This window comes from Telopea speciosissima, chromosome 1 (assembly GCF_018873765.1).
Source record: "Telopea speciosissima isolate NSW1024214 ecotype Mountain lineage chromosome 1, Tspe_v1, whole genome shotgun sequence".
Taxonomy (NCBI): Eukaryota; Viridiplantae; Streptophyta; class Magnoliopsida; order Proteales; family Proteaceae; genus Telopea; species Telopea speciosissima.
The window spans coordinates 35,816,216-35,830,756 of NC_057916.1; the positions used below are offsets into that span (position 1 = coordinate 35,816,216).

At 36.3% G+C, this 14,541-nt stretch overlaps 1 protein-coding gene and 1 long non-coding RNA gene across 2 annotated transcripts; both read left to right on the forward strand.

Annotated features, from left to right (window-relative positions):
* Positions 1-11,003: 11,003 nt before the first annotated feature.
* LOC122648573 (cysteine synthase-like) lies at positions 11,004-12,292 on the forward strand. The gene is made up of 6 exons (XM_043841790.1): positions 11,004-11,043; positions 11,128-11,237; positions 11,381-11,438; positions 11,639-11,902; positions 11,983-12,120; positions 12,233-12,292. The coding sequence occupies exons 2-6, from the start codon at positions 11,206-11,208 to the stop codon at positions 12,290-12,292; spliced, it is 552 nt and encodes a 183-aa protein (XP_043697725.1). The 5' UTR covers positions 11,004-11,043; positions 11,128-11,205.
* Positions 12,293-13,089: 797 nt separating this feature from the next.
* Positions 13,090-13,379, forward strand: LOC122648575. The gene is made up of 2 exons (XR_006331099.1): positions 13,090-13,152; positions 13,313-13,379. It is a non-coding gene; the product is annotated as an uncharacterized LOC122648575 (long non-coding RNA).
* The last annotated feature ends 1,162 nt before the right edge of the window (positions 13,380-14,541 follow it).

Below are 14,541 nucleotides of genomic sequence, written 5' to 3' on the forward strand. Positions count from 1 at the left end.
AAATCACAAAGGTCAGAATGTATTAATTCAAGAAGTTGTGTATTCTTAGAAATCGAATGAAAAAGTTTTCTAGTAATTTTGGTTTAAGCATATACTTCACATGTGTCAAATTTAATCGAAATGTCTAATGACAAATTATGAGTTTTAGCTAGTTTGAGTAATTTTCTATAATTCATATGTCCTAATCTATAATATAATGTTTTAGGATCAAACAATTTTGAACTAACTTGATTAATTGTCTCATTTGGTAAACTCAATCTATAAATGTCATTAGCTAAATAAGGACAACCAAAATAATGAGAGTTAACAGACAAAGTTACTCTACCATCATGAAAAGAAACACACATGCCAGCATCATATAATAGGCTAACTGAAATTAAATTCTTTCCAAAATCAAAAATTACTTTAAAATCTTTCAAAATTAAAGTCTTACTTAAAGACAAGATCAGATTTGCAAATCCTATTTGAGTCACCTCCACTGATGCTCCATTGGCAACTGTAACAGTCTTTGCTACTTTGGCGTTCTCAATGAGCAAATTCCTATTGTTGCATACATGACAGGTTGCTCCAAAATTCAATCACCAATCTGAAGAAGATCTAGTCTCATCCTTTTCAACCATGGTAACAAAATTTGTAGGCTCAGTCTTATCCACCATTATGTGGACTTCCTTCTTTGGTGTGTCAGAATCCCCCTTTTTAGGGTGTCTATACTCAGATGCATAGTTACCGCATTTACCACAGTTGTGGCACTTGTCCTTCTTTTTGAAAGTAGTCTTTTTGGCCTTCAACTGCTTTGGTTCACTTTTAGGTGGCTAGGATTTCTTAGGATGTGTAACCATGTTAGCAGCTAACAGTTGTTGTTTAACCATCTCCAAGTTATTCCTAACCCGGTTCTCATCTTCGATTCGAATGAATCGCTTAAGATCATTTAGTCTCACTTGCACTTTCTTTCTATGGATCTCAGTTTTAAAAGAATGCTAAGTCGAAGGTCATTTAAAAATAATAGCACCAACTAGGAATGCTCACAAATAGGTATTGTTTCTAGATTTAATTTAGACCGTAATTTCTCAGGATCAGTTACTTGAGAGAGGATTGTCTTTTCTTCCTAAAATTTGAAGTCCATGAACTTATCCACTAGGTGAGTTTCGGATAGTTCCACCTCCTTAAATTGAACGTCTAAATTATCCGAGATCTCTTTTGCAATTTTAAACTTACTGTAGGTCTCTGCAAGTCTATTTGATAAGCAATTCAACAAATAATCTTTACAAAAGTCTTCATCACTAACCAATGAGATTCTTCGATATCAATACAGTCTTTGAAAGTATTCGTTACGGTATAGAAAACATTCAGATATTTTAAACCAAACTAAGTCTTCCATTTCATGCACTGAACTCGGATCCACTAAAAGTTTCTAATTTAATCATCTCAAACGGAATGACATCTCAACGATTGCTATATTTTTTTATTAAAAAAAAAAAAAATTTAAAGTAGAACAATATCACCTGGTGAGTGAAGTGAAGGATATGGCCGATCAAGCAGTGCTGGTGGGGACCCGATGGATCTCGCTAGTCGCTAGCGCTGACGCTGGCATTGACGTTGACTCAGGGTGCTGGCGCTGGTAGCTTTTCGATGATGAGTAACCAAAATCCAAAATAGAGATCTGACAAAAGCAATCAATGCTTTTGAAATAATTGAAAGCAATTAATGCTTTTAATGCTTTATCCATTTTTTTTTTAATCAAAAGCAATCGAAGCAATCAAACTTTCCTAAAGCTTTTTAACACAAACAGATCTTGCTTTTTGACTTTTTTTTTTTTATTTTTTAAATAATCAATTGGAACCTTTTTGAAGATAACCACCAAATTCGTTCAACATAACCTTCTGACCACCTCTAGTAGTGAAATTTTTAAAATCACAAAGGTCAGAATATATGAATTCAAGAAGTATATTCTTAAAAATCGAACGGAAAAGTTTTCTAGTAATTTTGGTTTGAGCACACACTTCACATATGTCAAATTTAATCGAAGTGTCTAATGACAAATTATGAGTTTTAGCTAGTTTGAGCAATTTTCTATAATTTACATGTCTTACTCTATAATGTAATGTTTTAGGATCAAATAATTTTGAATTAACTTGATTAATTGTCTCATTTACTAAACTTAATCTATAGATGTCATTAGCTAAATAAAGATAACCAAAATAATGAGAGTTAACAGACAAAGTTACTCTACCACCATGAAAAGAAACACACATGCCAGCATCATATAATAGGTTAAATGAAATTAAATTCTTTTCAAAATTAGAAATTACTTTAACATCTTTCAAAATTAAAGTCTTACTTAAAGACAAGATCAGATTTGCAAATCCTTTTTGAGTCACCTCCACTGATGCTCCATTGGCAACTGTAACCGTCTTTGCTACTTTGGCGTTCTCAATTAGCAAATTCCTGTTGTTGTATGCATGACAGGTTGCTCCAGAATTCAATCACCAATCTGAAGAAGATCTAGCCTCATCCTTTCCAACCATGGTAACAAAATTTGTAGGCTCAGTCTTATCCACCATCATGTGGACTTCCTTTTTTGGTGTGTCAGAATCCCCCTTTTTAGGGTGTCTATACTCAGATGCATAGTTACTACACTTACCACAGTTGTGGCACTTGTCCTTCTTTTTGAAACTAGTCTTTTTGGCCTTCAACTGCTTTGGTTCACTTTTAGGTGGCTAGGATTTCTTAGGAAATTTCTTGGGATGTGTAACCATGTTAGCAACTAACAGTTGTTATTTAACCATCTCCAAGTTATTCCTAGTCCTGTTCTCATCTTCGGTTCGAATGAATCGCTTGAGATCATTTAGTCTCACTTGCACTTTCTTTCTATAGATCTCGATTTTAAAAGAATGCTAAGTCGAAGGTAATTTAAAAATAATAGCACCAACTAGGAATACTCACAAATAGGTATTGTTTCAAGGTTTAATTTAGATCGTAATTTCTCAGGATCAGTTACTTGAGAGAGGATTGTCTTTTCTTCCTAAAATTTGAAGTCCATGAACTTATCCACTAGGTGAGTTTTGGATAGTTCCTCCTTCTTAAATTGAGCATCTAAATTATCCGAGATATCTTTTGTAATTTTAAATTTACTGTAGGTCTCTGCAAATCTATTTGACAAGCAATTCAACAAATAATCTTTGCAAAAGTCTTCATTACTAACCAATGAGATTCTTCAATATCAATACAGTCTTTGAAAGTACTCGTTACGGTATAGAAAATGTTTAGATATTTTAAACCAAACTAAGTCTTTCGTTTTTATGCACTGAACTCGGATCCACTAAAAGTTTCTAATTTGATCATCTTAAACGGAACGACATGTTTCTCCATCTCAATGATTGCTATATTTTTTTATTTAAAAAAAAATTTTAAGCAGAACAATCGCACCTGGTGAGTGAAGTGGAGGATATGGCCGATCAAGCAGTTCTGGTGGGGACCCGAAGGATCTCGTTGGTCGCTAGCATTGGCGCTGGCCTTAGCGTTGACTCAGGGTGCTGGTACTGGTAGCTTTTCGATGATGAGTAACCAAAATCTAAAATTGAGATCTGACAAAAGCAATCAATGCTTTTGAAATATTTGAAAGCAATTAATGCTTTATCCATGTTTTTTTTAAATCAAAAGCAATCAAACTTTCCCAAAGCTTTTTGACAAAAACAGAACTTGCTTTATGACCTTTTATTTATTTATTTATTTTTTATAAAAACAATCAATTTGAACATTTTTTAAGATAACCACTAAAGTTGTTCAACATAACCTTTTGACCACCTCTAGTAGTGAAACTTTTAAAATCACAAAGGTCAGAATGTATTAATTCAAGAAGTTGTGTATTCTTAGAAATCAAATGGAAAAGTTTTCTAGTAATTTTGGTTTAAGCATACACTTCACATGTGTCAAATTTAATCAAAATGTCTAATGACAAATTATGAATTTTAACTAGTTTGAGCAATTTTCTATAATTCACATGTCCTAATCTATAATATAATGTTTTAGGATCAAACAATTTTGAACTAACTTGATTAATTGTCTCATTTGCTAAACTTAATATATAGATGTCATTAGCTAAATAAGGACAACCAAAACAATGAGAGTTAACAGACAAAGTTACTTTACTACCATGGAAAGAAACACACATGCCAGCATCATATAATAGGCTAAGTGATATTAAATTCTTTCTAAAATCAGAAACTACTTTAACATCTTTCAAAATTAAAGTCTTACTTAAAGACAAGATCAGATTTGCAAATCCTTTTTGAGTCACCTCCATTGATGCTCCATTGGTAACTATAACCGTCTTTGCTACTTTGGTGTTTTCAATGAGCAAATTCCTGTTGTTGCATACATGACAGATTGCTCCAGAATTCAATCACTAATCTGAAGAAGATCTAATCTCATCCTTTCCAACCATGGCAATAAAATTTGTAGGCTCAGTCTTATCCACCATCATGTGGACTTCCTTCTTTGGTGTGTCAGAATCCCCCTTTTTAGAGTGTCTATACTCAGATGCATAGTTATCGTACTTACCACAGTTGTAGCACTTGCCCTTCTTTTTGAAAATAGTCTTTTTGACCTTCAACTGCTTTGGTTCACTTTTAGGTGGTTAGGGTTTCTTAGGAAATTTTTTGAGATGTGTAACCATGTTAGCAGCTGACAGTTGTTTAAACATCTCCAAGTTATTTCTAGCCCTGTTCTCATCTTCGATTCGAATGAATCGCTTGAGATCATCCAGTCCGACTTACACTTTCTTTTTATAGATCTCAGTTTTAAAAGAATGCCAAGTCAAAGGTAATTTAAAAATAATAGCAACAACTAGGAATGCCTCACAAATAGGTATTGTTTCTAGGTTTAATTTAGACAGTAATTTCTCAAGATCAGTTACTTGAGAGAGAATTGTCTTTTCTTCCTGAAATTTGAAGTCCATGAACTTATCTACTAGGTGAGTTTTGGATAGTTTCTCCTCCTTAAATTGAACGTCTAAATTATCCGAAATCTCTTTTGTAATTTTAAATTTACTGTAGGTCTCTGCAAGTCTATCTGACAAGCAATTCAACAAATAATCTTTGCAAAAGTCTTCATCACTAACCAATGAGATTCTTTAATATCAATACAGTCTTTGAAAGTACTCATTGCGGTTTAGAAACCAATTAGATATTTTAAACCAATCTAAGTCTTCCGTTTCATGCACTGAACTCGAATCCACTAAAAGTTTCTAATTTGATCATTTCAAACGGAACGACATGTTTCCTATCTCAACGATTGTTATATTTTTTTATTTAAAAAAAAAATTTAAAGCAGAACAATCGCACTTGATGAGTGAAGTGGAGGATATGGCCGATCAAGCAGTGCTGGTGGGGACCCGATGGATCTCACTGGTTGCTAGTGCTGGCGTTGACATTGACGTTGACTCAGGGTGCTGACGTCGGTAGCTTTTCGATGATGAGTAACCAAAATCCAAACTAGAGATCTGACAAAAGCAATCAATGCTTTTGAAATACTTGAAAGCAGTTAATGCTTTTAATTCTTTGACCATTTATTTTTTTTAATCAAAAGCAGTCAAACTTTCCCAAAGCTTTTTGGCACAAATAGAACTTGCTTTTTGACCTTTTATTTTTTTAACAATTAATTGAAACCTTTTTGAAGATAACCACCAAAATCGTTCAACATAACCGTGATTCAAAATGCTTTTGAAGACAAAATCAAAAGCAGATTTCTCAAAAACCCGATCCTTGAATGAAGACAAAATCAAAACTTGATTTCTCAAAGCCCGAGCCTTGAATGAAAAAAATAAAAATAAAACCTGATCGTTCTTCTGCAAATCCTTGACTGAAGATAAAATCAAAACTGCTCGTTCTTCTCCAAGCTGATTACACAAACCCCAAAGTCGATCGCTTCCGAATTAGAACCGTGAAGGACGACAAACACAAAAGCCGATTTCTTCTGAATCAGAACCGTGAATGAAGATGTAATGTTCAATCGAAAAGAGGAAAAAAAATTGTTTTAAGATTGTTAGGGTTTTGGGTTTAAACACAAGGTAACTTAAAACAATACACCTTGCATATCAAGTTTAGAATAAACAGATTGCTGCCTCTAGCTAGTATTTATAGAAAAGACTAGGATTTTAGGTTAGATGTGCTTTATCAAGTGAGACCCACAACAGTCTGATTCCTTATTCAAGCAGACTTATATTAGAACATATATTAGGGGTATAGAATATACACAACAATAGAAAGTATGAGGGAGGAAGAGAGGGCGATATACCATTACTAGGGTGAATGTGTTCCTTGGAGAAGCGATGGTGGAGCTTCGTTCGAAGAAGTAGGTTGGACCTTTCACAGCGATGGAGAAGCTTTTCCTTGGGCGAGTATCACGAAGAGAGTGTGAGCTTGGGTACACTAGGTTCAAGTTCCTTGGAGCTTTGTTCGTGAGAGAAGGGCGAGAGAGTGGGTTAGGTCAAATGAAGGCTTTTGATAGAAAATATCGGACACAGTTTTTCGAACTTATGCCAAGAAACGTAAAAAACCAAGTCCTACATGTTCTGTCAATTGTGTTCCATGACCCATAAATTTCAATTTATATTTTTAAAAACACAAAAAACGAAACAAGTTTATCAAGCGGTTTTTATGATGTTTTTCTGTTTCTCTTTACAGAAAAACACCAAAAACAGTTTATGAAAAGGTTATCAAGTGGCTCTAAGTGTCTGATCAGGGTTTTAAGAATCGGATCCGAATTGGAATTGATCTAAATTAGTCTCGATTCTTCCTCATCCGGTTTAGGATGATCTAATACGAGTAAACCCTAGATGCTTGGAATATGTCAATTCCAAGGCTGATCTGATCTTATCCAAGCCAATTCTGATTTGGACCGGATCAGAATCAGATGAGAATCAATGGAGACCAATTCGGATCACAATTCCGGTATTTTAAACCTTGTGCATGATGGTTCAACTAGTTACATCCGGAGGGAATTTTTTTTATGTAAATGTCAAGAGTGATTGACATATTTTATTATCATGGCCTCATGGGGTTATATGGGGCGCACAGAATACGGAAATTAAAGGAATGCTAAATGAATTGTAGGCGGCACAAAGGCAATGATGGGAAGAAATAGACATTTGGACTGATTGCAAAGTGGTGATTGATTGGCTTACTCATAGAACCAAGCAAGGGTTGCCTGTGGCCATGGGTGATTTAATATGATGATTTTCTTTCTTTTTTTTTATTAAAAAAAAAGGGGAAAATGATTTGGGGTGGGGGGGGGGGGGGAGAAGTGTGGCGCCTACACCTATACACATGGGGACAAACGTAACGATCACCCTATCCTTATGAAATGCAAAATGATACCCTGTTGATGCTTTCTCATACCCTCTAATTGGCCCATGCACACTCAGGGACCATGCTCTTCCGCAAGGAATCGCTTTCCAAAACAATTCTAGCGAAGTCGAAAGACATTCAAAAAAAATCGGTCCAATCTCAAATTCCGTCTGGATGTAGTAAGTAGGAGCATGCATGGGCAATGGGCCCTACCCATATGTAGTAGTATGGGCTTAAGCTGAAGTACATGTGGTCGGGCCCACAAATCAGAATTAGCAAATAGTAGGCCAGGCTGGGGCAAACAGGATATATCAACGTGGGATTGTGGCTCCCAATCCAAAAGAGTATTCTCTTTTTTTTTTTTTATGTTTTTGGTAATAAATCAAAAAGTATATTTAAGGGGGTGAGACTTCACATCACACGGAAATTAATTACTATATATTCCCTAATATACCCCCTCAGATGCTCTCTTCCATTCTTACAGTGGTGCAGGAATAATTATCACCTCCAATTTGCGGGCATTTTCAATTCCTCCAATTCTTCTATTATGGGGAGTGGATCCCACCTTGGGTAGTGTTTTCGAGCAGAGGGTAAGGTAATCATTTCTGCCCCCATGTGAAGAATTGGAGGGGACAGCGAATTGGAGGGGATAACGATTCCTGATGTAGCATGCAACACATGAGACAATAGAATCGAAACAGATTATGTATGATTCTGGTGTTTTTTTTTTATTTTGGGAAAAAATTGGAACAAATTATGCATGGGTTGTCTGGTCTGTTTCTGTGATTTTTTGAAATGAACCGAGTGCTATAATAGATTCTGGCAAATTTTTGAAAAACACCAAAAATGGTGTTGTCACATTTTACATTTGATTCAAGGGCATTGATGAAATTTACCATCAAAACATAACATTGCACTCAAACCATATTTTGAAATTCTCCAGCTGCCACTTGAAGCATCTTGTCTCCTCAACATTCTAGATTTTCAGGTTACCAAAAAAAAAAAACATTCCAGATTTTCAGAACTCCAGCTGTCGAGCAGAGACCGACGACTCATGTAAGGTCCGTAGCCCTCGGTCATATCACTGTCATTTTATTTTCTCCTTGGCCTTTTGTTATTTGGAGATCCGTTCTTTATAAGAGAATTATTCTGTGAGTGTGTTCTTATGAGGAATTTCACCCTTTTAATTCTCCCCACCCCCCAATGTGAAAGATGGGAAAAAGGAAATCCCATGTCGAGAGATTCTTGCTTCCACAAAAGAGATTTGTTTTTGACATAATTGGGAACCTTGGATATGTGTCCCATCCCTTATTTGTCCCTATTTCCTTACGCTTTTTCCCTACTTTCTTTCTCCAAAACTTTGGTTCGATAAATCTCTCAATACAGATTGTCTACCGCCCAATTGCCCATAGTAGCCTATGCAGTGGAGATTGGGCCGTGCGTGCAATGACCGTCTTACCCCTGTCCATTGTTTTACTCAAGTGGGGGTCAGGTGGTCATTACGTGCGCGGCCCTATCATATCGCACAAGTTGCTACAGGCAGCTGGGCCGTAGGAGATCTGGATCCTAAATCTCTTTTCTAAGAAAATGCTTTGTCTTTGCATAAAAAAAGCTCTTCGAAGAGAATAATAAGAAGGGATAGGTAGACTTGCCTATGCAAACCTGTAGAATCAGGAAAAATTTGTTAGTTGTTGTTATTTTGTAGCCTAAAAGTTTTAACTTCTCTAAGTTAACCCCTATCAATGCTTAAGTGGTTGAACGTTTGGAATTTTTCTCCTCTTAGGTTTCCTGTCTGGTCAGGTTCGTAGGTTCCTCTCATAGGGAGGGCGGAAATGACAACCTCACCCTATCCGGATAGTCTGTTCGGGCAAGGGGTGAGGTCATCATTTTTCAATCCCCTATGAGAGGAACCTACGAACCTGACCAGACAAGAAACCTAAGAGGAGTTAGATTCGAAAGGTTGAAGCACAAATTAAAACCATATCTGATGTGCACCTTCTTACTCCAAACAAGGAAAAGGTGCCTACGAGATTTCCTTCACTTAAGGATAACCGCCCTACATCTATTGTCCACGTCCGCTTGGATATCACTGATGATAGAAGGCATGGTCCTCGTCTTGTTACAGAAAATATAAAAGTGTTTTTCCTTCTATATATGATCAATAGTATAACAGACAGCTAGCTTGTAGAATTGATCTTAATTAATGTCTTTGCAATCCATCTAGCATTCTAGCCTCCATGATGACACTAGCTACTCCCTACCCTTATAGAAGAATGACATATTCTTCAGCATATCTAAAGTAAATTGACCTTAATTAATGTCTTTGCAATCCATCTAGCATTCTAGCCTCCATGATGACACTAGCTACTCCCTACCCTTATAGAAGAATGACATATTCTTCAGCATATCTAAAGTAAATCAACTTGACTCTTTATAACCAAAACGTTTTTCGCTCTAAAAGTAGATTCCTGGTGGTATTTAATCATAGCTTTATTCAGAGAATATGTTCGACTCCTCTAATTTCGCTCTAAAAGTAATAACCTGCACTTGCCTCTCTTTTTTAGAAGTTATTTACTTCTTTCAGCTGTGTATATAAAGGACATGACTCTTGATTAATAAAATACATCACTGAATTCTCAACACTTACACTACTTGGAGTTGGAGCTGCCCATGTACTACTACTGGGAGAGGACAGGAAACTCCCTCCTCTGAGACTCTCTCCCATCTCTTAAAACCAAAACGTTTTTCACTCTAAAAGTAGATTCCTGCAGGTAGTATTTAATCATAACTTTAATTCAGAGAATATGTTCGACTCATTTAATTTCATTCATTAATTAAGGATGTAATCTTTCATTAGTTTCATTCATTAAATAATCAAACAATTATTGTTAATTCTTCATTCACAGTGGTTCTAGCCTCTGAAGTTTTCGATTATTTATAGTCCGTCTCTATCATACCTTCGTTCCAATCTCCTCTGATTTCATATTGTCAACAACTCCTCAATCGCTCCAAAGGGCACACGATTACATAGATATTTGGTGAGAATTGTGGATATGAATGAATACGTTTTGGATGTCGTTTTTCTTTTGCTGTTGAACGAGTTCTCATTTTTTATCTCTCTGTTTTTTCTATTTTTGTTTTTGTTTTTGTCTTCCGAAAATTCTGCTCGTTTAGATAGTTGAACGTTGCATGTTTGCATTAGTAATAGCCTTACCCCCACTCAGGGCAAGGAGCTCGAGCAGGGGTAAGGCAGTCATTGCACGTCTCATCGTATCTTGACAGTACAGTCCTACCGGGCAACTTGGCAGTAGAGGATCCAAATTGTAGTAATGACTGTTACTTTTAGTTTGTCGTTTTCATGTAAGTTGCTCGATATGAAGACGTTTTGGATATCGTTTTGCTTTTGCATGTTTTTTTTTTCAAATCTAAATTGCCGCTGATAGAGAATGCACGTTGGATTCCTTTAATCTTATTTTGTTTATAATACTTGAGCAATAACCCCAAGGGATAGCGCAGTTGGCGAGGGATGAGGCCTAAGGAAGCTGAAGATCCTGAGTTCAACTCCACCTCCCCCTTGGGGCAACCTGCTAGAGAGGAAACTCCCTGGTGAATTTCTTACCCTTCTTTTCTACTTGCAGTTGTCTGAGAAGAGAAGATGGCGGTGGAGAGGTCTGGAATCGCAAAAGATGTTAGTGAAGTAAGTTGACTCCATCACTGGATATTTTCCCTTTGGGTGCACGCTGCTTGCTTTAATGTGATATTTTGAATTCGTCTTGAACAGTTGATAGGGAATACTCCATTAGTATATCTCAACAACGTCGTGGATGGCTGCGTGGCCCGTATTGCTGCCAAGCTAGAGATGATGGAGCCTTGTTCTAGTGTTAAGGATAGGTATTAATCTAGATTCCGCTTCTCAGCTTCTACTGAAATTTTTCTTTTTCTATTTTGATTTCTGATAAGCATCTTTCATTGTAGTTTCATTGGAAATTCAATTTAATTCACTAATCATTCCATGATTTCCTTCCAACTTGCAGGATTGCGTATAGTATGATCACTGATGCAGAGAAAAAGGGCCTCATTACACCAGGGAAGGTTGGTTGATTCTTTTTCCCCCTTTTGTTAGGAGTAATCCCTCCTACCCCTCCAAAAGAAGAAAAAAAAGGGAGGGGGGAGGGGAGAGGGAGGAGGGAGGAGGGAAGGGGGGGGGGTTGGTTAATTATTTATTACTATTAGTTTTTGGAACCTAATGAATTTCCTTCATTATGATTGTGTTATAATGATGATGGGTGAAGACTGTCCTCGTTGAGCCAACTAGTGGTAACACTGGCATTGGGTTGGCCTTCTTGGCAGCAGCTAAGGGTTACAGGCTTATCATTACAATGCCTGCTTCGATGAGTCTTGAGAGGAGGATGGTTCTCCTAGCTTTTGGAGCTGAATTGGTCCTCACTAATCCAGCTAAGGACATGAAGGGGGCTCTTGAGAAGGCAGAGGAGATTTTAGCAAATACACCCAATGCTTTTTCGTTAATGCAGTATGAAAACCCTGCCAATCCCAAGGTAGTTGTTGTTAATAAGTATCTTGTTCAGATTGTGAGCTCTCTATGAGGACTTACTGACAAATTTCATTGACCTTTTAGATTCATTATGAAACAACTGGACCAGAGATCTGGAAAGCTACAGCTCAGAAAATCGATGCCTTTGTTTCTGCTATTGGTACAGGTGGTACAATAACTGGTGCGGGGAAATTTTTCAAAGATCAAAACCCTAATATCAAGGTTAGTCTGATCATACATATGAACAGAAGCTCAGGGTATTTACCAAATCATGTACTGTATGCAAATTTCTCATTTGATGTTCTCTTAACATTTTTTTTTCCTGTTCTTTTAGCTATACGGTGTGGAACCAACTGACAGTGCAATTATTTCTGGGGGAAAGCCTGGTGAGTGATCTTGGATGTCTTACACCTTGTCTTTTGATCTTTCTTTTATGTTCACACAACTGCTTGATACCAATCAGCTGAAGGGCATAATAAGAAGGGATAGGAAGATAACTTATTCATCATTTGCCCCTCCCAGGCACTGCAATAGCGGGAGCCTCGTGCACTGAGATGCTCTTTATGAGTAGTTTCAATTATTTTAACTTCTAAGAAATTAATGAAATTGAGGTCCAGTCAAATATAAAATATGTTCATTTGATAAGATATATGAACTAAAGTGTTGCTTGTGCTTTAGAAGATTCATTCTTCAAATTAAACATAGTTCTGTTAATATGGATTTTACTATTTTAAAAAGAAAATGTAAAATACTTAACTTTCTTGAATTGTATGAATTTACACTCTCGGTAATGCTTCAATTGCTTCATCTGTAGAGATTATGATGGGCAGTATTATTTAAATTCTCTTCACTTATAAACTCCCCTATTTGTCTTTGGCAACTTCCATTAGGTTATTGTGATTTTTAGCTACTGAGTTCTAAGCCATGGTTCTTTATTTAGTCATTGACTTTATACTGTAACTGTACTTTAAAGTTGATGAATTCTGTGTTTAAACTATGTTAGGCCCACACAAGATCCAGGGTGTTGGAGCTGGTTTTATTCCCAAAATATTGCGAGTTGATCTCATTGATGAAGTTATTCTAGTAAGAAAAAAAAATGCACTTAATTTTAATACATGAATGAATGCCTAAACCATTAAACATCTACTAGCACAAACTAGCATTTGCTGACTGTCATGTCTCTGTGATATCTAGATGTCAAACGAGGAAGCTATTGAAACTGCAAGGCAGCTTGCATTGAAAGAAGGTTTGCTGGTAAGTTTGCGACCTCATTCAAATCTCCATGAATAGGTTTTTGAGACAACTATGGTGACTTGGTATTTGGACTATCACATAAAATCTCTTCTGCCTGTAGTTGGATGTCTATGGTTTCTGGTCTTTCAGTTTCTAATGATTTTTTGGATAATGGATACAGGTCGGGATATCATCTGGTTGTGCCGCGGCTGCTGCAATTAGGATTGCAAAAAGACCAGAAAATGCTGGAAAACTCATTGTGGTAAGTGAGGCCACTATAGATAGTTCATTTTGCTTGGGAGATCTCCTAAGGCCACATTTGACGCAATTATATTTTAGACTATACAATTTTTGACATTCTTTTGAATTACTGACTGGAAGAAAATATAAGAAACATGGCTTCAAGTTTAATGTTGTGTTAAGAACATTGCATCAGGTTAATTTTACTAGATCATTTTGGCTGATTGTATTTGATTAGTTGTTGGATCTGATCCAATTTGATGAGACATTTCTTGGATGAATTGTACCCTGAAATCACATAAATTAGTTTCATTTATCCAACTTACATCTCTAGTAACCCATAAAATTCAAAGGATCAATTAATAGGTTAGGATCATCCATTCAAATACTGGCCCATAATTTGAGACTGAGTGATCAAGTTTATTGATATTGTGAACTTCTCACCAAAGCCTCTCCACCCCCTCCCCCCCCCCCCCCCCACCACACACACACTCTTTAGTTTTTTTGTTGCATCTCACCATTTAAAGTTTTAAACCAAGAAATTTATTTCCCTTATTGGTCTTGTTAATAATAAATTCATTTTCTATTAGTGACTTGAAATTTTTTACTCATCTGTTTCTTTTCTTTATTTTCCTTTGTGTCTTCACCAGTCTTCCTTGTTCCATTGTACAGGTGGTGTTCCCAGACTTTGGCGAGCGTTATCTGTCCTCTGTGCTCTTTGAGTCTATAAGGCGTACGGCAGAGAACATGACTTTCGAGCCTTGAGTTGTATTTGAGGATTTTAGCTTTATCTGCCTGGATCTGAAATGGGAATAAATATGGGATCTTTATTTGTTTTATGGTTCTTGGTTTGTTTTATGTTGTTCTTCTTGGTCGAATAATTATGTAGTATTTTTCATGCTTATGATGGAGGCTAGCCTCTTTTTTTTTGTTTTTGTTTTGTTTTCGTTTTTTTTTTTTTTTGGGGGGGGGGGTGTAGCCAAGACCTAAGTTAAAGGCCAACATGCATATTTTTTTCAATCTATCTTCTTGGTGAGATTTTCATATTTAAATTGTGAGAGGGTTCTTTTGTTTGGGAAAATAGTCTTTGATCTAGACATAAGTACTGCCAAGTCGAATGTTAGATGCAATGGAAAATTATCTCCTGCAATTCCCTGCTTGGTCCAATTC

Bases quoted from the DNA above. Each gene is read 5' to 3' on its own strand.
- LOC122648573 (XM_043841790.1), top strand. From the start codon at position 11,206: ATGATGGAGCCTTGTTCTAGTGTTAAGGATAG. The intron at 11,238-11,380 runs GTATTAATCTAG...TCCAACTTGCAG, and splicing joins TGTTCTAGTGTTAAGGATAG to GATTGCGTATAGTATGATCA. The intron at 12,121-12,232 runs GTTAGTCTGATC...CTGTTCTTTTAG, and splicing joins ATCAAAACCCTAATATCAAG to CTATACGGTGTGGAACCAAC.